A 26,854-nucleotide genomic window follows, 5' to 3' on the forward strand; every position below is an offset into this window, starting at 1 on the left:
GATTGCGGCGTGACCATCCCCCCTGGGGGGTGATTTCTCGCTTTCTGTCTCTATGTCTTTCTCTGTCTGGCGAGCGCGTGCGCCCTACAGTGAAAATCTCTCCAAAAAAAAGTGAAAAACCTTCAAAAAAAAAAAAAAAAAAAAACTTGGGATTCTTTGTGAAATAAAAACTAAACCCTGTGTAAAAGAGTACTAAAAGGCCCCGGACCAGCAACCTGGAGAGAAAATCTGGCGACTGCCCCTAACGGAAAGGTTGGGTGGTCCAATCACATCATCCTCTCCAAGCCTCAGTTTCCCCACCTGTAAAGACAAGTGGTAGACTTTCTGGTCCCTCTTTCACTGTAATTTCCTGATCCAAGGCTTAGGGAGAAGTCCATAAAAAGAATAAAATTCCGGGCACCAGCAGACGACATGATGGTTTCGTGGCTGGACTCCCATCCAGTTGAAGACTGCAGTTGAAGCCCCGGACCTAGCAGCTTAAAAGTCATGCTGGGCGGGTGTGCCTGCGTGCCTGAAATCTGGAGAGAATGGAAGAGAAGGGGTTGCTGCATAGCCATTGTCCTTGGGAGTGATTTCTCGCTTTCTGTTTTTCTGGTTTTCTCTCTGTCTCTGGCCAGCACAAACGGCCTATAGTGAAAATCTTTCAAAAAGAAAAGAAAAAAAAAAAAGAAAAGAAAAGAGAAGAGAAAAGAAAAGAAGAGAAAAGAAGAGAAAAGAAAAGAATAAAATTCTGTTGAAGACTGCTAGATGTGAGCTCAGTGGTGAACGTTGAACAATTTGCTCTTTGGGTCAAGGTCAAAGGGGCGACCTCCCTGCACCGATCCTGGTTAACTTTTTTTTTTTTTTAAAGTTTTTGCCATAGCTAGCCCCTCCGGTTAACTTATTAATGCACTTGCCCAAACGAGGTATCCGAAGAACCCCGCCCCGCCCCCGCCTCTCACAAAAGCGTCGGGAACGCGCCTCTGGAGGGGCGGGGCGCAGAGCTCGGGCTGGGAGTGCGCCTGCGTAATGGGTCGGAGGGGCCTGGTCCAGTTAGAGGGAACTGGCCGGACCGGAGCTGGGGTAGCGCGGCCAGCCTGTGTTCGTGGCAAATCGCGCGAGATTTGTACTTTATTCCCCACGACGGTGAGAGACGCGCTGGGAGCCGCTGGGGCTGGGGTTGGGGCTCAGTTGCACTTTCTCGATGAGGGAGGAAACTCCGAGCAAGGGTGACTTCCAGGCGGCAAAAGCAGGGTTTTGTTATTGTTTTTAAAATGGGTGGCGTTGAGCACCCTTAGATTTGGACGTAATTGTGTTAAAGGTGCCTCCGGGACTTCCGGGTGACTCGTAGGTTTGGACACCCACTTCGGATCCGACGTAGGGGGTGGGCATGGCCCTTTAATAAAGCAGACACACACCCTTGTCCTCTCAGCGCTGGCGGTCTGGGGAGCCAGTTTGGAACTTCGGGTCAGTGATGTCTTTTTCTTTTTCTTTTCTTTTTTTTTAAGAGAGGTTTTTGCTACAGGGCGCGTGCGCTCGCCAGAGAGACAGAAAGCGAGAAATCACCCCCCAGGGGGGATGGCCACGCACTCGGCGTGAGTTTAAGCCACTGTGTCCGGGACTCGAACTGCCGACTACATGGGAGTTCAGCAATATAGCCATTACGCTAGCTGTTGATTCCGAAGATGATCAGCGATTTCTATGGAAGTGGGTGGTAGTGGGAGCCGCGCAGAACAGAACGTGAGGACCCTGAGGAAGCGAAGAGCCCTGCAAGAATCCCCACAGTAAGACCTGGGAGAGGAGGGAACTGGATAGCCAGAGGACGGCCAGGACAAGGCTAAGGCACCTGGGCCGTTTGTGGCAGGGTAGTGGAAGAAGCTCAGGACGGACGGAGAAGCGCTTTGTAAATGGTGCTGGGAAGTTCATGTTAGGGAGATGGTGTGTGCTGTAGTTGAGTATAGCTTCTATTGTTAGAGTCGCACGACCTTGGGCAAATTATGCAACCTCTCCATACCTTCCTTTCTTTATCTGAAAAGTATTACTAACCTCATGGGGGCGGGGAGGGATAATGAGTAGGAAGTCTTTAGCCGTGTTCCTGGCATGTACTAGCACTTCCCCAGGACCCCACTTGGTCAGAATTAGGACATAAGTGTTCTCTTTCTGGTTCAGTGACCTTTGCCTTATGTACTAGGCTGCTGGACGCTCAGATAACAAACGCCTTGTGACCTGCAGCAGAACAAAGTTTTCTGCAGGTCGTTTATCTCATATTATTTTGGAATATTACTTAGCACAAATTAGGAACCTATTTAACACCATGCAAGGCAAATGTGATTTGCCAAGTGTATATGAAAGCACTCCCAACAGAGTTTAGCATAAAGTAACACTGAGGGTTACTGATATATAAAGTAAGCAAACCAATTTTCAGCAAGTCAGATAATGGCATACTTAAACCTTCATTTTGCTTCCTTTCATTAGATCAAATCGTGTACCCCCGGGGAGCCAGGAGGTGGCGCGGTGGTAAAACACTAAGCTCTGTAAAGCTGAACCACATGGGAAGGTGCTGGGTTTGTGCCAAGAGACCTCCTTAAACACACCAGGCACTTTATAGCCCATGATCTGGGGCTTGCTAAAGCTGAGAGTGGATCAAAGCATCAGGACCTTGCTGAGGGTGCTATTTCTTTGTGTCTGTTACTGTCTCGTTCTATATGTCTTAGTCATGGGAGAAATAAATCAATAAACTTTAAAAAATTGGATACCCAAGCCAGCAGGTACCATGGTAAAGTGCTGGATCTCACGTGGCTGACTCCATGGTTCAAGACTTGGATCCAGTGGCTTGAAAAACATGCTGGGCATGTGTGCATGAGTGCCTAGAATCCAGCAAAGAGAGTGGAGAAGGGATTGTGGCACGGTCACCCTCCTGGGGAAGGGTCATTTCTCACTTTCTTTCTTTGTCCCTTCTCTGGTGAGGGCATGCATCCTAGGGCAAAACCTAAAAGAGAACAATTGTAGTAGTCTTACTTGCATGGTCATTCTGTTACAGAATTTCTTATAAAGTGAGAATTTAAAAATGTCTTTGAGGGATCAGGAGGTGGCATGGTGGCTAACGTACCAGACTCCTATGTGGCTGATTGCAGTTCAAGTCCCAGACCTGGCAGTTTGAAAATCATGTCAGCCATGTGTATTTGTGCCCAAAATCCCAAGAGGAGAGAAGGGATTTTGGTGTGGCCATCTGTCCAGGGGGTGATTTCTCACTTTCCCTCTCTCTCCAGCAAATGCACACACTCTATAGTAAAAACCTTAAAAGAACAAAAACAACAAAAACCTTTGATACATTACCTGTATAGTCAACAGAACCAATAAGGAATTTCCATTTGATAAATGAATAAAAGAACCTTTAAGGGACCAGCAATTGGCATAATGGCTATGTTGCTGGACTCCCATGTAGTTGACCACGGTATTTGACTGCAGTTCAAGTCCCAGACCTGGTGGCTTAAACTCACGCTGGGTGCGTGTGTATGCCCAAGATCCCGAGGAAAGAATGGAGGTGCATGTATCTGCATGAAAGAGGTGAGAAAGAGAGAAAGCACCCTCCAACAGGACCTGGTCACACTGCAATACTTTTTTTCTCTAATTCTGCATCTTGTCAGGAAACTGGGCACACGCATATGTGCACACTGTTTGACTTTCAAGCCTCCAGGGCTGGGACTCGAACCCTGATCAACCATTGAGGATCTAGGTTCTTCCCTGTATCACTTAACCACTATACTACAGGTCTAGCCATTTTAAAATTGTTGAATACATCTTGTGATTTAAATTCTTTTTCTATTTATAGGAGCCATTTTACGCAGAAATCTTGTGAGAGCACTGCACAACCAGGGTGATGATTGTACAAAGAATAGTACTCAATTCCCGACCTGGTATGTATTTATGATGAATGAACGTCTGTGCTCTTTGATAATTGTTAATGCAAATCGAGGAATAAAAACTAATATGTCAAGGTAGTAAGAGAGTAACACTAGTGAAGATATTATAAGAAACTCTTTAAACAGTATAATGCAGTTTTTCAAGTGATAACTTATCAAGGTCATTTGTTGATGAGATAAGGTATTTTGGAATCAGTATAGTGTTAGAAAGATTTTATTATAAATATGTGTGGCTTGGGGTTAACCACCATATTGGCATGGTGGTTAAGTCGCAGGACTCCCACATGGCCAATAGCAGCTTGAGTCCTGGACCTGGCAGCTTGCTTTCTCACTTTCCTCCCCCCGCCTTCTCTGGTCAAGTTGAAAAATAATAATAAATAAATTAAATAATTCTTTAAAAAATTTTAAAAAATATGTGTGGCTTTTGTTTTTCCTTCTAGTAAATTTGCTTTTCATGGGCCAGCCTATGGTAGCATGGTGGCTAAGATGACTGCATTCCACATGGTTGACTGTGAGGTTCAAGTCTCAGACCCGGTGACTTGAGAAACACACTGAGCATTTGTGTATCATGCCCAAAATCCCAAAAGGAAAGAGAATGGAGGAGAAGTGATCACAGCATGACCATTTCCCATGTGTTGGGGGTGTGTGTTTGTGTGTGTGATGCTTTCTCACTTTCTCTCTTTCTCTCTCTGGCAAGCACATTGCCCTCTGGTAAAAAATCTTTTAAAAAATATTTGCCTTTCTGGGAACCAGCAGTTAGCGTAATGGCTATGTCGCTGGACTCCCACGTAGTCAACTGCGGTTCGCGTCCTGGACCCGGTGGCTTAAAACTCACGCCGGGCGTGTGTGCATACGTGCCCAAGATCCCGAGAGGAGAATGGAGGAGAAGAGATTGCAGCGTGACCATACCCCTTGGGGTGTGATTTCTCGCTTTCTGTCTCTATGTCTCTCTCTGTCTGTCTGGCGAGCGCACATGCCCTATAGCGAAAAAACCTCTCCCCCCCAAAAAAAAAAGAAAAAAATTTGCCTTTCTGTTTTATGTGACTTGTAGTGGCTTATGTCAGTGCCAACATGTAACCTGGGTCATAGAAACTTAGGTGTGGAAGTAACTGAGAGGTTTGGACCCACTTTTGCCTTAGGTTTGCTGCCTACCTACTGTATACCCGAGGAAGTCATTTAACTTTTCTTTCCTTTTTAAAAAGTTCATTAAAAACTTAAATGAGCAAGAGAGACAGAAAGAGAGGGAGAAAGACAAAATCCCTAACGGGGTCTTTATGCTGCAATCCACCCTCTGCCCCAGCCATCCCCAGGTCATCATCAGACTTGTGTGCCTGCCCGTTCGGGAAGATCTCTAGATGCAAACCCAGGACCTTCCCATGTGGGTCAGCTTTGCAGAGCATTGTGCTTTACTGTTGTATTGCTCTCTGTTCCCAATTGACCTCTTCTGACCTCAGTTTTAATAAAGTGAGCAGATAGATTAAGATCTTTATATCTGTCTCCACCTTAGAAATTGGATGATTTGGGCCAGCCAGTTGGTATGGTAGTTAAGGTGACTGGATCCCACATGGCTGACCATACAGCTCTGGATCCAGCAGCTTGAAAAACACATTGGGGAGTGGGGGACCAGCAGATGGCATAATGGTTATGTCACAGAGTTCCACATAGTTGACTGCAGTTCGAGTCCTGGGCCCAGCACTTAAAACTCACATCAGGCATGTGTGTGTGTGTGTGTGTGTGTGTGTGCCCAAAATCCCAAGAGGAGAATGGAGTAAGATTGCATCATGGCCATCCCCTCTGGGGGTTGATTTCTCACTTTCTGTCTCTGTGTCTCTTTGTTTCTTCAGCAAATGCATACCCTCTATAGCAAAAAAAAAAAAGAAAGCGAGGATAATAGTGTGGGGCCAACAGGTTGCATGGTGGTTAGGGCAATGGACTCCCACATGGCTAACTGTAGTTCAAGTCCTAGACTTGGCAGCTTTTTTCTCTATCTCTACACGCCCTGTAGCAACATTTAAAAAAAAAAAAAAGACTGTCAGGTTATATGGTGATTAAGGTGTTGAACTCCCACATGGGCTGACTGCAGTTCAAGTCCCAAACCTGGCAGCTTGCTTTCTCACTTTTTCTCTCTGCTCAAGTTGAATAATAATAATAATGAATAAAATTAAATAAATAATTATTAAAAATAATCATCGTAATGAAAAATAAAATCAAATAATTCTTTTTTTTTTTGAGAGGTTTTTGCTATAGGTTTTTGCGTGTGCTCGCCAGACAGACAGAGAAAAACAGAGAGATAGCGAGAAATCACATGCCACAATCCCTTCCCCTCCATTCTCCTCTCGGGATCTTGGGCACGCACGCACACATGCCCTGCGTGAGTTTTAAGCCACCGGGTCCAGGATGCGAACCGTGGTCGACTACGTGGGAGTCCAGCGAGATAGCCGTTACACTAACTGCTGGTTCCCAAATAATTCTTTTCTTAATAAAAGAATAATATCAATAGTTGTATAAGAAAGTTACCTTTTTTCTTTTTAATTTGGATGAGGGCATATACACTCACCAGAGAGAGAGAAAATGAGAAAACACTACCCTGTGATGGATGGTCATGCTACAATCCCTTCTCCTACAACTTTTACCCCCTTGGGGATCCTGGGCTCACACATCAGGTCTGAGATGTGAACCACACAGTTGGCTATGTGGGATCCAGTCGTAACCACCATGCCAAAAAATGACTTTTTAAAATGTTTTTGCCTAATATTTTAGGAAAAAATGGTAATCCAGTGGCAGAGAACTTTCGAATGGAAGAAGTCACTGTACCAGATACTATCAATGAAGGACAAGTACGAGTTAGAACTCTTTATCTTTCTGTGGATCCCTACATGGTAAGAATTGGGGTATTGTCACTTGGTGAAAAATTACATTTTTCATGTTGTTGTATCTGAATTTTATTGTACAATCCTATTATCGATAAGCACTTGAGCAATTATCTTTCTCCCTTTTTAAGGTTTTTGTCATAGGTTGTGTGTGCTTACTGGAGAGACAGAGACAGTGTGAGGGAAAGTAAGAAATCACCCCCCAAGGGAGATGGCCATGCCACAGTCCCTTCTCCATTATCCTGGATTTTAGGCATGCTCTCATACACACACTTATTGTCAAGCTACCAGGTCCAGGATTCAAACCACAGTTAGCCATGTAGGAGTTCAGCACTTTAACCATCACACCACCTGATAGCCCAAGCAGATATCTCTTACAAATTACAAACTGCCTTTATTTTTACTCACTGGTATTAAAAAAAATAAAGAATGATTGTGGGAAGCTACACACCAGCGAGTCTGCCGAGGTTTCTCAGATAGCAAACAATTACCATGATTGGTTCCCTTCCAAAAACCTGACTTTCGAAACCTTGCTCTGATTGGCCACTAGAATCCCTCAAATTTGCATATCTGGCACCTCATGATTGGTCCAAAAGCAACCAATCACAGCCCACTGTTTACAACCAATCACGGCCCACCGTTTACAACCAATCACGGCCCACCGTTTACAACCAATCACAGCCCACCAGCATCAACCAATCACGGCCCACCGTTTACAACCAATCACGGCCCACCGTTTACAACCAATCACGGCCCACCGTTTACAACCAATCACAGCCCACCAGCATGTATATAACCACGATGCCTGGCCCACAGTAGCCAGACGACACAGATGATCAGGAAGACAACGACAACGACCAGGAAGACGACAACTGAAGAGCCTGAAGAGCTGAAACACCGCGCAGTCTCCAGACGACCCTGAAGATCCTGAAGAGCTGACACTGTATCGTCTCCAGACGACCTGGGAGACCCTGAAGAGTTGTAACACTACATCGTCTCCGGACGACCCTGAAGAGCTGTGACACCGCGTCGTCTCTGTGCTGCTCACAGTAGACGACGCAACCCTTAAGAGCTGTGACAATGCGTCGTCTCTGTGCTGTACCGTGCTGCCCACAATAAACGGATGACACTGTCGTCTCCGTGCTGTAACACTACGCTGCTTGTCCCGGCTCTCACTCCTTCACTCAGGAAACCTGTTTGGCTGTCCCCCAGGTCGCGACAATGATAAATGCTAGAGAAGTTGCAGTGAAAAGGGAACACTCTTATATTGTTGGGAGGAATGTAAATTAGTACAACCACTGTGGAGAACAGTTTGGAGGTTCCTCAGAAACCTACCAGTAGAACTATCATATGATCCAGCACTTCCACTCCAGGGCATCTACCCAACGTTTAGGAAAACACTCAGTTGGGAAAAGATTTGCATAACCATGTTTATTGTGGCATTATTCACAATGGCCAAGACATCAAATTAACCCAAGAATCCAAGAACAGATGAATGAAAAAAACAATGAGACCATGGCATAAAAAAATAGTGAGACCATGGCATTTGATAGAAAGTGGACAAATATAGAAGATTTAATGACAAGTAAAGCAAGCCAGACTATGAAAGTGTAGCATTGGATGTCCCCACTTAATATATACCAAATGCCTGCACTTTATAGCAGAAACTGAAAGATTGGAAGGTATAAAAGCAGGGAGAGCAACTGTCAATTTTAGAAATTGTGGAGGAGATTGGACAATGGGGGGTCGGAGGGAGGGAATCAGTGAGGGGAAAAAACCAAAACATAATGGACACAAAAATGGAAAATTATCTCCTGATGATAATTTGTATGGTCATATCTTTGACTAGACTAATCTGCAGTGTGTGCATGCTTGGAAGGTCCATTTTGTATGCTGGGAAGATTTACAGTAATTGGGACGAACATATGGCATATACCGCTGGACTCCCACATGACTGACTGCAGTTTGAGTCCTGGACTGGGTGGCTTCAAACTCAGGATGAGTGCGTGTGCATGCATGCCCAAAATCCCAAGAGGAGAATGGAGGAGAAGGGATTGCAGTGTGACCATTCCCTCTGGGTGGTGATTTCTTACTTTCTGTCTGTCTGTCTCTCTCTGGCAAGCACATGTCCCTATAGCGGATATCTCTCTTTGAAAAACAAAAGTTACAATAATTAAATGTTCGCCAAAAAAAAGGAAAGAAATGTTATAGAAGGAATGTATTTATAATAGCAGTACAAGGACCAGCAGATGGTGTAATGGTTACAGTACTGGACTTCCATATGGCCAACCATGGTTCAAGTCCTAGACCTGGTGACTTAAAACTCATGCAGGTCATGTGTGCATGAGTGCCCAATGTCCCAAGAGGAGAATGTCAGAGAAGGGATTGGCCACCCTCCCTGGGGGGGTGATTTCCTTTTTTTTTTTTTTTTTTTTTTTTTCGAGGTTTTTTATGAAAGACAGAGAGACAGAAAGTGAGAAATCACCCCCCAGGGGGGATGACCACGCAACAGTCCCTTCTCCATTCTCCTCTTGGGATCTTGGGCACACATGCACACACGCCCAGAATGAGTTTAAGCCACTGGGTCCGGGATTCAAATTGTGATTGACTACGTGGGAGTTCAGCAGCATAGCCATTATGCAACTGCTGGTCCTGCGTCTGACAAAAATTTTTTAAAATATATATTGTAAATGTATGGTGTTATTGTGGGGCTCTTTATTCTGTTCCTTTGGTCTGTATATCTTTAATAATGCTTGTACATACTGTTTCAGTGGTACATACTGTTATGATTACCACAATCTACTTTTAGAACAAACTTAAATTTGTTTATTTATTTATTTATTTAAGTTTATTTATTTATTCCATGAGAGAGAGAGAAACAGTTACTCTAATAGGGCTCTCATCTTGCAATCCACCACCAGTCTCAGCTGGCCCAGCTTGTGGGCATATGCACTTTGTGTACTCAGAGAGGTCCTGGGACGTGAACCCAGGACTTTTCCCATGTGGGTCCACTTGGGCCACCACTGCATCACTGCCTGGCCCCTTAAATTTTTTTTCTTTTAAATTTTTATTTTAATTTTGCCAAGGGTACTTGTGCTCACGACAGAGAAAGAGAAAGAAACTGAGAAATCACCCTATGGGGGAACCAGCAGTTGGCGTGATGGCTGTGTCGCTGGACTCCCACATAGTTGACCGTGGTTCGCGTCCCGGACCTGGTGGCTTAAAACTCACGCCGGGCGCATGTGCGTGCGTGCCCAAGATCCCGAGAGGAGAATGGAGAAGGGATTGCGGCATGACCATCCCCCCTGGGTGGTGATTTCTCACTTTCTGTCTCTATGTCTCTCTCTGTCTGTCTGGCGAGCGCATGTGCCCTATAACGAAAACCTCTCAAAAAAAAAAAAAACTCCCTATGGGGGCATGGTCACCCTGCAGTCTCTTTTTCTCCATTTCTCCCTCCTTTTGAGATTTTGGGCAAGTGTGCACATGCACCAGTTGTGCTTCTCAAGCTGCTGAGTGCAGGACTTACACTGCACAATTGCCCATGTGGGATCTAGCTATCTTAACCACCAGGCTATGGACTGGCCCTAAATGTCTCTTTAATTGAAGTTCTTTACTTGTTAGAGAAGAGGTGCATTTTCTTTTTTAGAATAAAAAATAAAGGAAGATGTGAGGGTTTGGATTTATGGCAGGTCCATCCCTCTGGGCCTCTCATCTTGTCCCATGCTAGAGCACACTGGCCCCAAACCATTGCCCAGTCTCTGCCTGTGGGCTGCTGGCACTGAAGGGGTTGCACAGGGAAATGGGGAGATAAATAAGTAAACAAGCAAGTGAAAGAAAGATAACACTTAATGTATTTGACCAACACTTCACTTAACGTCAGTTATTATGTACTTTCAGTCATTTTGTAAATTAGTAAACTGGTTAAATATTTGATAAAATTATTGTAATTAATTTTTCTTCTTTCTTTTTTTTTTCTTTAGCGTTGTAGAATGAATGAAGACACTGGTAGTGGTTATATAACACCTTGGCAACTGTCTCAAGTGGTTGATGGTGGAGGTGTTGGAATTATAGAAGAAAGTAAGCACACAAATTTGACTAAAGGTGATTTTGTGACTTCATTCTATTGGCCCTGGCAGACAAAAGTCATTCTGGATGGAAATAACCTTGAAAAGGTGATGTACATATAATATAAAAGTTCCTGTTTTTGTGTCCCCCTGTGTCATTCTCACATTGTGCATTTGGTATTCAGTTCTGTTTGTTACCTGGGAAAAAATAAAGCATGCATTTTCTTTTAGCTAGTGGCCAAACAGTGTAATGCCTTTGTTCCTTTTCCATTGTTGGCTGTAACTAAATATACTGATTCAGGACCAGCAGAGGGCGTAATGGCTAAATCGCTGGACTCCCATATAGTCGACTGCGGTTTGAGTCCCGGACCCAGTGGCTTAAACTCATGCCGGGCACATGTGCGTGCATGCCCAAGATCCCGAGAGGAGAATGAAGAAGGGATTGCGGTGTGGCCATCCCCCCTGGGGGTGATTTCTCACTTTCTGGCTCTCTGTCTCTCTCTGTCTTTCTGGCGAGCACACATGCCCTATAGCAAAAAACTCTAAAAAAAAAAAAAAAAAATTAATTTGCTTTGTGTTTGAAATGCTATCTTATGTCAGAAATCCTGAGTTAATTGGGACCAGCATATGGCGTAATGCTTACGTCGCTGGACTTCTACGTAGTTGACCGCAGTTTGAGTCCCAGACCCAGTCTGGGGCTTAAAACTCATGCTGGGTGCGTGTATGCCCAAAATCCTGAGAGAAGAATGGAGGAGAAGGGATTGTGGCATGGCCTTCCTCCATAGGGGTGATTTCTCATTTTCTGTTTCTCTGTCTTTGTCTTTTTTGGTGAGTGCACTCTCCCTGTAGCAAAAAATCTCTCTCTAAAAAAAAAATAAATAAATAAATCCTGAGTTAAGCTACTACCCTTAGGTTGAACTGTGTGAAGTTATCAATATTTGGGGGGTTTTTAGAGAGATTTTTTTTTTTTGAGAGGTTTTTTTTTTGCTATAGGGCACGTGTGCTCGCCAGACAGACAGAGAGAGACATAGAGACAGAAAGCGAGAAGTCACCCCCCAGAGGGGATGGTCATGCCTCAATCCCTTCTCCTCCATTCTCCTCTCGGGATCTTGGGCATGCACGCACATGCACCTGGCGTGAGTTTTAAGCCACCAGGTCCAGGACATGAACCGCGGTCGACTACGTGGGAGTCCAGCGACATAGCCATTACGCTAACTGCTGGTTCCTTTAGAGAGATTTTTTGCAATAGGGTGGATGCACTCTCCAGAGACAGAAAGTGAGAAATCCACCCCACCCTTCCCGCCCCAGGAGAATGGGCACACCACAATCCCTTCTCCTTCGTTCTCCTTTCAGAATTTTGGGCACACATGCACACACACCCAGCGTGAGTTTCAAGCCATTTGGTCTGGGACTCTAACCCTGGTAGCCATGTGGGAGTCCAGCAACATAACCATTATGCCATCCCCTGGTCCCTGCTGGTCTGATAAATTTAAAAAGAAGAAGAAATGGAAAGTCTGTCAGTTAGGGGAGGAATGTCCTGAATGTGGAAATCTTTAGTCTCTTTTGTGTGTGCGTGTGTGATGTGAGTTAATTTTCTTTAGTTGCTTGATAAGATTCCTAGGGAGGGGTTTTAAGACAGTCACATTTCTTTTGGAAGTTTTTCTCAGTCTTATAATGGAATTCCACAGACAATCCCTGCATTTGAGTGTAAAGGGTCAAGACAAGGGTGAAAGGTTCTTGGTTCTAAAGCAGCTTCAAAGGCGTCTCAGCATGTCAAAGCACCATCTTTGTGAGGTTTCATTTTCTGACTCCCTAGAGTAGTTCTCCTTACCAGGAAAAATTATATTATGTCTTCCTTATATTTTTATTATACATTTTAAGCATCAGCAAAGAGAACTTGAGAGTTTGCGTTTGTGGGTTTTTCCCCTCTAATTTGTCAGAGGGCACAGGTACCCACTAGAGAAAGAGAGAATGAGAGAGAGAATGAGAGGGAGGGAGTGAGAGAATCCCATAGTGAACGTGGTCACACTGCAATCCCTGATTACTCCAGGCACACCCTTGCCCATGATCTGGGACTGGCTGAACACTGGGGTGGATTATGGCCTTAGGACCCTGTTGTGGGTGTTGTTTCTGTCTCTCTCAGTCTTGGAAAAAAAATAAACTTTTTTTTTTTCTTTTCTTTTTTTGGAGAGGTTTTTGCCATAGGGCATGTGCACTCGCCCGACAGACAGGGAGAGAGACAGGGAAAGCGAGAAATCACCCCCCAGAGGGGATGGCCACAATCCCTTCTCCTCCATTCTCCTCTCGGGATCTTGGGCACGCACACACACGTGCCCAACGTGAGTTTAAGCCACTGGATCCGGGACTCGAACCACGGTTGACTATGTGGGAATCCAGCGACATAGCCATTATGCTAACTTCTGGTCCTAAGTTTTTTTTTTTAATGCCACAGGCTTGATGACTTTAACAATAGAAATTTTGGGGCCAGTAGGTGGTATAGTGGCTAAGGCATTGGACTCCCACATGGCTGACTGCAATTCAAGTCCTGGACTGGGTGGCTTGAAAATCACACCAGTCACGAGTGCATACATGCCCAAAATCTCAGGAAGAAAATGGAGAAGAAGGGATCGCAGTGTAACTATCCCCCTGGGATTTCTCACTTTTCCTCTCATTGTCCTTTCTCGCTCTCCCAGTGAATACAACCTACCTATGGCAAAAAACTTTAAAAAACTAAAGAAACAGGGACCAGCAGTTGGCATAATGGCTATGTTGCAGAACTCCCATGTAGTCAACTGCAGTTTGAGTCCCAGACCTGGTGGCTTAAACTCACACAGTGTGCGTGTGTGCCCAAGATCCCAAGAAGAGAATGGAGAAGGGATTGTGGCGTGGACAGCCCCCTGGGGGGGTGATTTCTCACTTTCTGTCTCTCTGTCTCTCTCTGTCTTTCTGGCGAGCACACGCGCCCTATAGCAAAAACCTCCCCTAAAATAATACAAAACAAAACAAAACAAAACAAAAAACTAAAGAAACAAACAAAAAATTAAAAAAAGTTTTTTTCTCATGTTCTGGACACTGGAAGCCTAAGATTAAGGTGGTGGTGGTGGTGGTGGTGGCACAGCTGATGTAGTGGTTAAGGTACTGGACTTTCACGTGCCGATAACGGTTTAAGTCCCAGATGTGGTGGCTTGCTTTCTTGCTTTCCCTCTCTGGTCAAATTTATAAAAATTATAATAATAAATAATTATATTTTTTAAAAAAGATCAAGGTGGTGGACAAGTTGGTTTCTAGTGAGATCCATCTTTCTGGCTTTTATTACAAATGGCTACATACTTGCTTTGTCTTCATGTGGTCTTTCCTCTTAAGCTTACAGAGAGGGAGATATCTTTTGTGTCTCTTCTAAGGACACAAATCCTATTGGATTAGGGCCCTGCCCATATGACATAATTTAACCTTAAATACCTCCTTTAAGGCACTAAATCCACATTGGACGTGGGGCTTTAACATGTGAATTTGGGGGGCCAAGAGATGGCATGGTGGTTAAAGTGCTGGACACTCCCATATGGCTGACCACGGTTCGAGTTCTGGACCTGGTGGCTTGCTTTCTCACTTTCTTTCTCTGTCTCTGTCTCTCTTCGGTTCAATTAAAATAAATGAATGAATAAATAAAATGAAAATAAAAAATTCTTTAAAAAATATGAATTTGAGCAGATGGGGGAGATAATTCAGTCTGTAACAGGCTATCTCTACCTGTAGTCTTAAAGCAGCAGTCCTACTATTATTTTAAAAACTGATACTTGTTTTATTTCAGGTAGACCCACAGCTTGTGGATGGACACCTTTCATATTTTCTCGGAGCTATAGGTATGCCTGGTTTGACTTCCTTGATTGGGATACAGGAAAAAGGTCATATAACTGCTGGATCCAATCAGACGATGGTTGTCAGTGGGGCTGCAGGTGCCTGTGGATCCTTGGCTGGGCAGGTAAACATTCTGAGAATTCATTTGATTTTCGAAAAAAGTTGTCATAATTAAATCTCTGCGTATGTGTATATAATTTAACATATAAAAGTGAACAAATTTATAATATAATTTCATATATTTCTGTAGAAATGGTATTATTCCCTATTTATACATTCTTATTCACAATACAAAAACTATTTTAAAATTTTCATCTTGTTCTTTTTTTTTTTTGAGAGGTTTTTTGTTATAGAACATGTGCATTCATTGGCAAGACAGAGACAGAAAGCAAGAAATCACCCTCTAAGGGGGATGATCCTGCCATTTTAGACACGCTTACACATGTGCTCAGCATGAGTTTCAAGCTGGAATTCGAACTACAGACGGCCATGTGGGAGTCTAGCACCTTAATCACTACACAACTTGCTGGCCCCTTCATTTTGTTCTTTATTAACCAAAATATGTGTGGTGAATGCTGGAGCATTGTTTTTCTTCATCAGTATAAAGAAGAGGATCTTTATATAACTTGTCTGGAATTTCATGAATTAAAATTCAAAACACACTCATATTTTAAAGAAGTATTCTCGGGAACCAGCAGTTAGCGTAATGGCTATGTCGCTGGACTCCCACGTAGTCGACTGCGGTTCACGTCCCAGACCCGGTGGCTTAAAACTCACGCCAGGCACGTGTGCGTGCGTGCTCAAGATCCCGAGAGGAGAATGGAGGAGAAGGGATTCTGGCGTGACCATCCCCCCTGGGGAGTGATTTCTCGCTTTCTGTCTCTATGTCTCTCTCTTGTCTGTCTGGCGAGTGCACGCGCCCTATAGCGAAAACCTCTCCAAAAAAAAAAAAAAAAGAAGTATTCTCAAATAAGAAAGCATTTATTGAGTTATAGAATGTAGTATTTTTTTTTTGGAGAGGTTTTCGCTATAGGGCGCGTGCACTCGCCAGACAGACAAGAGAGAGACATAGAGACAGAAAGCGAGAAATCATCCCTCGGGGGGGATGGCCACGCTGCAATCCCTTCTTCATTTTCCTCTCGGGATCTTGGGCATGCACGCACATGTGCCCGGTGTAAGTTTAAGCCACTGGGTCTGGGACTCGAACCTCGGTCGACTACATGGGAGTCCAACGATATAGCCATTATGCTAACTGCTGGTCCCTGTAGTAAATATTTTGATAGACTTTTTATAAAGTGCATTGTTTTATAAATAATAGCCTTTATAATGTGAAACCATTGAAACAAAGCATTGTATCAGGGCCAACAGGTGGTATGGTGGGTGGTTAAGACATTGGACTTCCACATGGCCAACCACAATTTGAGTCCCAGATTTGGTGGCTTGCTTTCTCAATTTCCCTTTGTGTCTCTCTCTGTCTCTCTCTGGTTAGTGCATATGCTTAGTAGCAAAATTTTAAAAAAGAAAGATACATAAAATTAAATAAATCATAGTTTAAAAGAAAGCATTTTATCAATATTTTAGCTGTGATTTTAGTTCATCACACACCTGGAGGAAAGAGTAAATTGTTAGATAGTCATGTTTTGGCTCTGACTATTCTTTTTATGAAACCAGATTTAAATCATAAGATTATTTTTTCTTTTTTTCTTTTTTCTTTTTTTGGAGAGGTTTTTGCTATAGGGTGTGTGCGCTCTCCAGAAAGACAGAGAGAGATAGAGAGATAGAAAGTGAGAAATCACACCCCCCCCCAGGGGGATGGCCACGCCACAATCCCTTCTCCTCCATTCTCCTCTCGGGATCTTGGGCACGCACGCACATGTGCCCGGCGTCAGTTTTAAGCCACCGGGTCCGGGACTCGAACCGCGGTCGACTACGTGGGATTCCAGTGACATAGCCATTACGCTAACTGCTGGTCCCTAAATCATAAGATTTTAACCTTCATACTAAATCTAAAATTTTTTTTTTGAGAGGTTTTCGCTATAGGGCGTGTGCGCTCACCAGACAGACAGAGAGAGACATAGAGACAGAAAGTGAGAAATCACCCCCCAGAGGGGATGGTCACACTGCAATCCCTTCTCCTCCGTTCTCCTCTCGGGATCTTGGGCACACACGCACACGCGCCCAACGTGAGTTTTAAGCCACTGGGTCCGGGACGCGAACCGCGGTCGACTACATGGGAGTCCAGCGACATAGCCATTACGCTAACTGCTGGTTCCCACTAAATCTAATTTTATTCTATTTTAATTTTTTTAAAAGATGACATTGCCCTCAATTCTTTGATCTCTAATTACTTTAAGCTAAAAACAGTTGAATTCTAACCTACATTATGATGAACATTCTCATATACTTGTAATATATACTTCCATATTTTTTACATTCAAATGTGATACTGTAAAGCCATTTAATTTTCAAACATTTCCCCCCTAGATTGGCCATTTGCTGGGCTGTTCCAGAGTGGTGGGAATTTGTGGAACACGTGAAAAATGCCATCTCTTGACCTCAGAACTGGGCTTTGATGCTGCAATTAATTATAAAGAAGGGAATGTGGCAGAACAACTCCGTGAATTATGCCCAGCTGGAGTGGATGTTTACTTTGACAACGTTGGCGGTGACATCAGTGATAAAGTGATATGTCAGGTTGTTTGCTGATCTGTTTCTGTTACAAATTTGTATACTGCATTTCATTTGTCGTATATCTTTTTACCTGATACTGGTAACAAAAAGCTTTATAAAACTTTAGAGTCCATTGGGACAAACAATGTATGATGAGTCTTGTATTGAAGTGTTATAAATAGGAGCTTGCAAATCCATGAAAACCACTGCATAAATGGATAAAAGGACAAAGTGCCTGTCCCATGGACTGGCGTCTTAGATGCCCTTGTGGAATATGAAGCTTCACAGAGCTCCAGTTATAGTCTTGGAAAAGGCATTAAATTATTTCTGTATATTATGTAGCAGGTCCCTTCACTTTTTGCAGAGTAGAAAATCTAGCTTCTTTGTATAGACTGAGAACTTATCCAGACTTCATCTTTTTACCTGTACTTCCATGTGCTTGCAAATTTGCACTGTGAACTTCATTTTTAGTTCTTTGCCCACACTATGTTTTTTCACCTATAGTTTAGTGCTGTGAAAAATTACAGTTGCATTGTTGAAATGGCATTCACCATCAACCAACTTAAAGTCACAGCCCCTGACTTTGGGTAGAGACAAAGTTTTCACAGGTTGCAGGTATTTACCTATTTTTATTAATGATATTATAAAATATCTACATGAGCTATGAACATTATATACTATATGAGAAATTATTTATAATTGAGGTTAAGTTATTTAAATCCAAAGAAATATACTCCTACTAGTCAGCAAAAGAAGCAGCAACAACAATTAATACAGTTCTATTGATTACCAAAGTTTCATTTGCCACTGTGTTCTTTTGGAGTAGACTTACTCCTGGCTAATTATAAGTCTTAAATACATAAAATGCATAAATCTTCTAAATAAACTCAGGTAGGGCTGCAGTCACTGTGCACAGGTGCAGATTGTGGGCTCTGGGGTCAGCTGACCCAAAGGGCCCGCTAGCTGGTTAAGGTTACTCCTCTGGGCCTCAGATTCCCCTTGCCATGGCCAGCCAGTCGCAGGGGAGCCAGCAGTTGCTGCAAGCCCAGAAGTGGGCCTCCAAGAAAGCAAAAGAACGGGAGTCTGAAGCAGGCTGAAGAAGCTCGGGCTGAAATGGAACAGCACCACCTGCAAAGGGAGAAAGAGTTTAAGGCCAAGGAAGCCGTGGGTCTGGAATGGCAGTGGCAGCCCTGAAGCGAAGGAGACCCAGGAGAAGATGACTGTCCTCCAGAACTACTTCCTACAGAACAGGGATGAAGTCTTGGATAAGTTCTTGGCCTCTGTCTGTGACATCTGACCAGAAATCCATGAAAACCACCACATAAAGGGATAGAAGGACTAAGTGCCTGTTCTATGGATTGGCGTCTTGTGAAGTATGAAGCGTTACAGAGCTCCAGTTATATTCTTGGAAAAGGCATTAAATTATTTCTGTATATTACGTAGTAGGTCCCTTCACTTTTTGCAGAGTAGCAAATCTACCTTCTTTATGTAGACTTAGAACTTATGCAGATTTCATCTTTTTACCTCATATTTCTTAGAAATTTAATGCATGTACCTTGTTTTCCTATACTTTTAGCTCAAGCAACTCCTATCTCAATGTTACCTTTTTCTTTCTTAGACCTAGTTAAAAGAGAAATTCTTTGAAGAAAGAAAGGGATTAAGTAATGTTCATTTTTCCCTAATGCGTTCTTGAAGGGCTTTATCTGTGAAAAAGTAGTAAATAGTTACTTGTAACCTGTGTGAAGCAGCAACCAGCCTTAAAGTAGTCCATTCCTACTAAGGGTTAGAACAGTGACTACTAGTGTAATCATTTGAGCTGCTTTTAGTTTCTTTTAGTCAAAATACTAGATGATAGAATTCAAAAACGTGTTACATGTTATTATTACTTGGTGTACTGATAATCATTTATAAGTACAAGTCTCTTTGTCATAAAAAAATCAATTCAGGGACCAGCAGTTAGCGTAATGGCTATATTGCTGGACTCCCATGTAGCCAACCGTGGTTCGAGTCCCGCACCAGGTGGCTTAAACTCACACCGGGCGCGTGTGCGTGTATGCCCGAGATCCTGAGAGGACAATGGAGGAGAAGGGATTGCAGCATGCCCATCCCCACTGGTGGGTGATATCTTGCTTTCTGTCTCTCCGTCTCTCTCAGTCTGTCTGGTGAGCGCACGCACCCTATAGCAAAAATCTCTCCAAAAAAAAAAAAAAATCAATTCAGTTAATTGGCAATAACAGGTTAAATACAGTATTTAAGGAGGCTTTCATTGAGTTAGCCATAAAATAAGGAAACATAGTAAAGCTGTATATCTTATGATATAATCATCAATTTTTTTCTACAGATGAACCAGAACAGCCACATCATCCTGTGTGGTCAGATTTCTCAGTACAACAAAGATGTGCCTTATCCTCCTCCGCTACCTCCTGCAGTAGCCACAATCCAGAAAGAAAGAAACATCACAAGGTGAGTTCTCCCCCCTTACCCTCATTACCAGGTTCCAGGGGATTTAAATGTCATAGAGAGAGGAAATTTATTGTTCTTCACATGCAGTCTTTCCTAATTAAATAAAATGGGGATATACACTTTTTTTTTAAGAGGATTTTGCCCAGGGAGTATGTGCTTGCCAGAGAGAGACAGAGAGACAGATCCAGTGAAGATGAAAGGGAGAAATCACCCCCCAGGGGGATGGCCACACTGCAATCCCTTCTCTATTCTCCTCCTAGGATCTTAGGTGTACGCACACACAAGGCCGGCATGGTTTTCAAGCTACCAGGTCTAGGACCTGAGTCACGGTCAGTCACATGGGAGTCCAACAGCGTAATCACTATGCTATCTGCTGGTCCTGGAAAAGAAACATTTTTAAGCTGGCTCAATATTTAGGTTTTGGTTAACTAGGTCTCTGAAAACTGATACTTGAATAATGGCTTTGACTGGCCTGGCTTACATTACATGAGGGTGGGAAAAGGATGTTATACACAAAGAAAAATTAGAGTGATATTACCAAATGGAGTTGTAGATTCTGAACAGAGACATGGAAAGTCTGCTACACTTATACCTAAATTGTACCTAAAACTGTATCTTACCAGATTCAGTATGATTAATTCCTGAGGATTAACAGATAATTAAGAGTTCTGAGATGAACCGATGTTGAATTTTTCACTCGCATTGTATTCTCTGATCATTGTCCTTTTCTTCTCTACTACAGGGACCGATTTCTGGTGCTAAATTATACAGACAAATTTGCAGATGGCATTCTACAGCTGAGTCAATGGTTTAAAGAAGGAAAGCTAAAGGTAGAATGTGCTTCTATTCTCTGCCAATATTAATTCTTCCTGCTACTTGATATACTTTGGTATTATTTGAATTTTTTATGGCAAACATACTCGTTTCGGGGCCAGCAGGTGGCGTGGTGATTAAATGTGCTGGATTCCCACATGGCCAACCAGGGTTCAAGTCTTGGATCAGGCGGCTTGCTTTCTCTCTTTCCTTTTCTCTCTTCTGTCTCTCTCTGATCAAATTAAATAATAACAACAACAACCACAAATGGAATTAAATAAATAAATGACTCTTTAAAAAATAATATTAGTTTCATTATAAAAATTCCTACAAAGAAAAGTAGACTGAGTATTATAACTTTACTTCCCAGGAGGGTATAACCTCTTAATTGAGAAACCCTCTCATTAGTCCCTTTATTTAAAATTGTATTGCCATGTATTTTCCATAGTGTATGGTAGAAAAATAAATGTTTTCTCCCAATATAAAATTTTAAATTCATTAACAAATATTTGTGGAATACTACTGTCTGAGAAGCTGTGCTTTCTCAAAAATCATACAAGCACCTCCCAGTACCTCTACCTCTTCACCACCATTCCTTTTTCTAGCTCTCCCTGACATTCTAATGTATCTTTTAGTCGATGGTTGAAAATCAGGAGTTACTAATTTGAGCTCTGGAGACCCTGATCTAGTATATTCTCAAAACCTACAAAATATAGACAAAGTTTTATGTGTGCAGGCTTATTTACCTTTTTTGTTGTTTTTTGTTGTTTTATTTTGAAAAACAGGTATATAGCTTGTGACTACTGTTACTAATTGAAAATTAGCCAATGGGAAATAGGATTAAATTTTACTTTTTGGCTATAGGGAGTGTGTGCTCACCAGAGAAAGAGGGAGAAGAGAAGCCACCCCTCATGGGGAATGGTCACGCCATGATCCCTTCTTCTCCATCCCTCTTTCTTTTGGGATTTTGTGCATGAGTGCACACACTGCCTGGCATGTTTCTCAAGCCACCAGGTTCAGGACTAGAACTGTGCATTTGGCTGTGTGGGACCTGGCGGCCTTAACCATCAGGTCACAAAGTTGGCCCCGGATTTTATTTTATTAATTAGTCAATTAACTTTTTTTTCTTTTTAAATTTTTGCCGGAGGGCACATGCATTTACCTGGCAGGGAGAGAGGAAGAGAGAAAGTGAGAAAGCACCCTCCTCTGTGGGGCATGATCATGCTGTAATCCCTTCTTCATCTCTCCTTCCTTTCAGGATTTTGTGTTTCATGCATGTACACACGCCTATATCCCTGGCATATTTTTCAAGCTTCAGGGTCCAGGACTCAAACCGTACACTTTAACCCCCATGCCACCAAGATTTTATTTTTTATTTATTTTTAAAAATGTATATATTTAATTCCATTTGTTATTATTATTATTTTTTAAAGGTTGGCCAGAGAGAGAGAGAAAGGGAAAGCAAGAAAGCAAGCTGCCAGGTCTGGGACTCAAACCATGTTTGGCCACATGGGAATCCAGCGCCTTTAACACCATGTCATCTGCTGGTCCCTAAGATTTTATTTTTAAAAATGAATTGATTAAAAAAAAAAAAAAAGGTGGCATAGTAGTTAAGGTGCTGGATTCCCACACAGTTGACTGGAGTTAAAGTCCTTGACCTGGTGGCTTTCTTTCTCTCTCTGATAAGTGCACAAACCCTATAGCAAATTTAATACTATTAACAAAATAAAATAAATAATTAAAAAAATAAAAATAAAAATGAATTGATAGAGGAAACAGCAGGTGGTGTGGTGCTTAATTAAGTTGCTGGACTCCCACATGGTTGACCATGGCTCAAGTTCTGGACCTTGCTTTCTCATTTTCCCACTCTTTCTCTCTCTGTGTCTTTCTCTGGTAAACATACAGTCCTATAGCAAATTAAATAATAATAATAAATAAGATTATTCTTTAAAAAATGAATTGATACTTTTCTAGCAAAGTTTCCTACATGAGACTTTTCTACCCAAAATTAAAAATTAGCTATTTTTAAGACAGGAAATACTTAATAGTGGGCCAGCTCTGTGGCCTGCTGGTTAAAGGAGCTAGATCCCATATGGCTGACTGAATGGACTAAAGGTTTGAATCCCAGCCCTGGAAGCTTGGAAAACACACTGGGTATGTGTGTACATATGTGTGTGTCCCATATCCCAGTAGGTGGAGAAATGGTGGACAAGGGATTGTGGCATGACCACACTCTACTGCGGTGTGCTTTCTCCCTCTCCCTCAACCCCCTCTGTTTCTCTGGTGAGTACGTATACTTTCTGGCAAATTTTTAAAAAGAAACTAAACAGTATTGCTGCCTTTTGTTTGTTTGTAGTTTTTGTTACAGGGTATGTGTTTTGACAGAGAGACAGAAAGAGGGCGAGAAATAATATGTATGATAGAAAGGAAGGAAAGAAGGAAGAAAATCACTTCCAGGGGTATGCCATTCTGCAATCCTTTCTTCTCCATTCTCCGCTTAGGACTTTGGGTATGCACACACACACGTGACAGCGTGATTTTTAAACTACCAGATCTGAGATTCAAACCACACAGTCAGCCATGTGGGATCTACCTGCCTTAACCACTATACCACAAGTTGGTCCTGAATTGCTGCCTTTTGTAAAAAAGAAAACTATTAATAGAAGAATTAAAGTTTGATAAAGAACACTAAATCTATCTATTTCAATTTACAGATCAGAGAGACTATGATAAATGGATTGGAAAACATGGGAGGTAAGATGCATGTAGGCTTATTTAATTACATGTGTGTGCTGAGCACAAATATTCCCCTTTTTAATGCTACCTCTAATGTTCCCCTTTTAAATTCTACCTCGATTGCACTTTTTTCTTTTTAATCATTTATTTCTTTCCTGTAAAACTGTCCTATAGGTTTCCTTAAATATCTTAAAAACTCAGTGAAAGTTCAACTTGATTTTTTTTGTTTTTAAATTTTTGCCATAGGGGCTGTGCACTCACTGGAGAGGAGAAAGACAAGGAGAGGGAAAGTGAAAAATCATCCCCTGGGGGCATGGCCATGCTGCAATCCTTTCTCCTCCACTCTTCTCTTGGGATTTTCGGCATGGGTACACATGAGCCCAGCGTGTTTCACGCCATTGGGTTCAGGACTTGAATTGCGATCTGCCATATGGGATTCTAGCTGCTTTAACCACCACACCACCTGCTGGTCCCAACCTAATGGTATTTAAGAGGCATTATTTTCACATTTTAAATTGTAAAATAAGTGTTTCTTTAGTTTTTCATAGAATCTTCAAAAAAATTGTGGTAATTGTGAAAGTTATTTAATCTCTGGGTAACATTTCCAGATTAAATGGTTCTAAGGCATCATAAGATTATATTATGCTAGTTTTCAGTGTTCTATTATTTTGTATATACAGATATTCTCTTGTTCACTTCAAAGAGATGTATCAAATAAAACTGATTTTTGCCTTCTTTCAGAAAAAATTTAATATATTTAGTTAATATGTTTGCTAAAACATAAATAGAAATTTCACTCACTGTCTTGCATAATAAGTGTGCATTGCAATTTGCTTAATAAAATTGTAGAGCTGGCTCCATGGCCTGATAATTAAAGCAGATAGATCCCACATGGCTGACTGCATGATTCTAGTCCTGGACCTGGTGGCTTGAAAAACAGGCCGTGTGTGTGTGTGTGTGTGTGTGTGTGAGTGCATGCCCCAAATCCTGAAAGGAGGGTGGAGAAGGGGTTGCTGCATGACCATTCCCCATGGAGGGTGCTTTCTCCTCCTTTTCTCTCTCTCTCTGGTAAGCATATATTCCCTCTAGCAAAAATAAATAAATAAATTAATTAAATAAATAAATAAATTATAGATAGCATTTAAACACTTTCAGTAAATTTTTTTTTTTTTTTTTTTTACTCAACTTTTTGGTATGTTTGCATGTTCACTCATGAGGGAGAGAGAGAAAGAGAGAGAAACTAAGTAATCACCTGCTAGGAGGTTTGGCCACACCACACTCCCATCTCCTCCATTCTCCTCTTGGGATTTTGGGCTTGGGCATATACACACATGCGCCTGGCATGTTTTCAAGCCACTGGGTCTGGGACTTGAATTGTGTAATTGGTCATGTGGGATCTAGGCATCTTAACCTCCTTATCACTTGCTGGCCCCTAGAGTAAAAATAATTTTATGATGTTAATAAGTTTGTTGTAACTTTGCCTTGTTTTACTTGAGGTTTCTTTTCATTAAAGTTTCCTTTTTTTGCTCAATATTAAGGTCATCGAAGAAATTATTCAAACTAATTTTATGTGTCTAAACACTTTGTAAAAAAGTATGGAGTCAGGCTCTGTGGCCTAGTAGTTAAGGAAGTTGGAAACGACATGGCTGACCATGGTTCAAACTTTGGCCCTGGCATCCTGAACATGCCAAGTGTGTATGCTTGTATGGGTGTCCCAAATCCTGACAGGGTGGAGAAATGGAGGAGAAGGGATTACAGTATGACCACACCCCACTGGGTGTGGTCTCTCTTTCCCTTTTCTCTCTCCCATCTCTCTCTAGCAATTAAATATATATATGTAAACAAGTTTATATATATGTAAACAAGTATAGTGACATTTATCTTTTTGGATAACCTAGTTTTTAAAATTTTTTTCGCCCTTCTAGCTGCATTCCAGTCCATGATGACAGGAGGTAACATCGGGAAGCAGATAGTTTGCATTTCAGAAAAAATCTCTTTGTAATATCTGTAAATCTTCTCGTCAGGGAAATCACTTTTTTTTTTCTTTTTTTTTTGCACAAAGATTTTTAAGATTCATTAAAGAAAAAATATTAGGGTACAAATAACTCTTGGTTTAAATATGATCATAGGTGATATTTTCTTAGTTGCATATTCTTTCCTATGGGTTTCATATCCTATATACACTTACATTCAAGATAGGATTATTTACAATAAAATCAAATGATCAAATTTTTTTTTTTTGCTAAAACTAATATATGTTATTTTTTGTCAGGTATTCTGAACTCATTAATGAGTTGATATAATTGTTAATGGATCCTACACAATAGATTTTGAAATTTATTAGTTTGAAATATAATGCTTAAGAGACAGTAAACATTTGAACTGGAAATATTTTACATGATCCTTAAGTTGAAACTTGATGTTAAAAATAGAATTGGGATGGCCTTTCCATATTGTATATAGAAAAGAGACTTAGTAGAATAATTCGTATGTAGAGATTGGGTATAGAGATGGCGGTGTGCAGAGCTTGTTTCTGGGATAGGAGAGCAGAGGCTTGGGGTTAGAAGAGCATGAGAATAACAGGTAGGTTAAGTTGATAGGCTAGAATTACTCCAGAAGATGATCTGTTTCTGTTTTGCCAAATCATTTTCTGAATAGCCTAGAACCTCTAGGCATGTTTAGATTAACAAGTACATTGTGTTGAATAATTTAGGAGGCACATAAATAATAAATGTCATTTGGAGTTTTAGGTAGTTAAAAAGATTTAGACAACAAAGACAGGACTGACTGACCAAGTTAACAAATGTTTGAAAACATAACTGTTAAAGACCACTGGTGGTGTACCTCTAACTAAGAATTTGTTTTATTGTAATCAATTCTTTAAAACAGTAAAATAATTTTTTTTCTGAGCCTTCATTGCGTATTCACTGATTTACACACTGTGAATATACTTTTGTATGCAACATTTGTGATAAATAGATCAGTAATCAGTCACTCCACTTTCAGTGGCCTTCTCTCTCTTGTTTTTTATACTTTTTTTTTGAGAGATTTTCTCTGTAGGGTGCGTGAGCTCGCCAGCCAGACAGAGAGACAGAAAGTGAGAAATCACCCCCCCAGGGGGGATGGTCACGCCGCAATCCGTTCTCCTCCATTCTCCTCTCAGGATCTTGGGCACGGATCTTGGGCACGCACGCACACGTGGCCGGTGTGAGTTTTAAGTCACCGGGTCCGGGACGAGAACCGCGGTCGACTACGTGGGAGTCCAGCGACACAGCCATTATGCAAACTGCTGGTTCCTATATACTTTTTTTAAAAAGACTATTTTATCTTCAAAGGGGGGCTTCAGATCTTCTCTGTATGTTGACAACACCCAAATCTGATCTATTACTTTAGCTTTAGATCTTCTCCAAGTAAATATCTCCTTAACACCTCACATATTGCCTGTCTGAGGGATTACTTTCCTCCTGTTTTAAATCACTTT

General features: G+C 41.9%; 1 protein-coding gene and 1 non-coding gene across 4 annotated transcripts; both read left to right on the forward strand.

Moving 5' to 3' along the window:
- The first annotated feature begins 983 nt into the window (after positions 1-983).
- On the forward strand, positions 984-26,285 carry PTGR2 (prostaglandin reductase 2). Of its 3 annotated transcripts, none has more exons than XM_006170530.3 (10): positions 984-1,125; positions 3,812-3,896; positions 6,663-6,781; positions 10,753-10,944; positions 14,645-14,815; positions 17,176-17,385; positions 19,703-19,824; positions 20,567-20,654; positions 23,352-23,391; positions 25,299-26,285. In XM_006170530.3, the coding sequence occupies exons 2-10, from the start codon at positions 3,860-3,862 to the stop codon at positions 25,373-25,375; spliced, it is 1,056 nt and encodes a 351-aa protein (XP_006170592.1). In that variant the 5' UTR covers positions 984-1,125; positions 3,812-3,859; the 3' UTR covers positions 25,376-26,285. The 3 variants fall into 3 exon arrangements, with proteins under 3 accessions (XP_006170592.1, XP_006170591.1, XP_006170593.1); XM_006170529.3 differs by lacking the exon at positions 984-1,125 and adding an exon at positions 1,133-1,446; XM_006170531.3 differs by lacking the exon at positions 984-1,125 and adding an exon at positions 1,591-1,763.
- Positions 10,439-10,569, forward strand: LOC114006527 (small nucleolar RNA SNORA42/SNORA80 family). The gene has a single exon (XR_003548230.1). It is a non-coding gene; the product is annotated as a small nucleolar RNA SNORA42/SNORA80 family (small nucleolar RNA).
- Positions 26,286-26,854: the final 569 nt, after the last annotated feature.

Source organism: Tupaia chinensis, unplaced genomic scaffold (genome assembly GCF_000334495.1).
Source record: "Tupaia chinensis unplaced genomic scaffold, TupChi_1.0 Scaffold148607_1, whole genome shotgun sequence".
NCBI lineage: Eukaryota > Metazoa > Chordata > Mammalia > Scandentia > Tupaiidae > Tupaia > Tupaia belangeri.

Excerpts from the sequence above, each read along its gene's own strand:
- PTGR2 (XM_006170530.3), top strand. The coding sequence starts at position 3,860 with ATGATTGTACAAAGAATAGTACTCAATTCCCGACCTG. Across the intron at positions 14,816-17,175 it reads GTGGATCCTTGGCTGGGCAG|ATTGGCCATTTGCTGGGCTG; the intron begins GTAAACATTCTG and ends TTTCCCCCCTAG. Across the intron at positions 19,825-20,566 it reads AAAGAAAGAAACATCACAAG|GGACCGATTTCTGGTGCTAA; the intron begins GTGAGTTCTCCC and ends TCTCTACTACAG.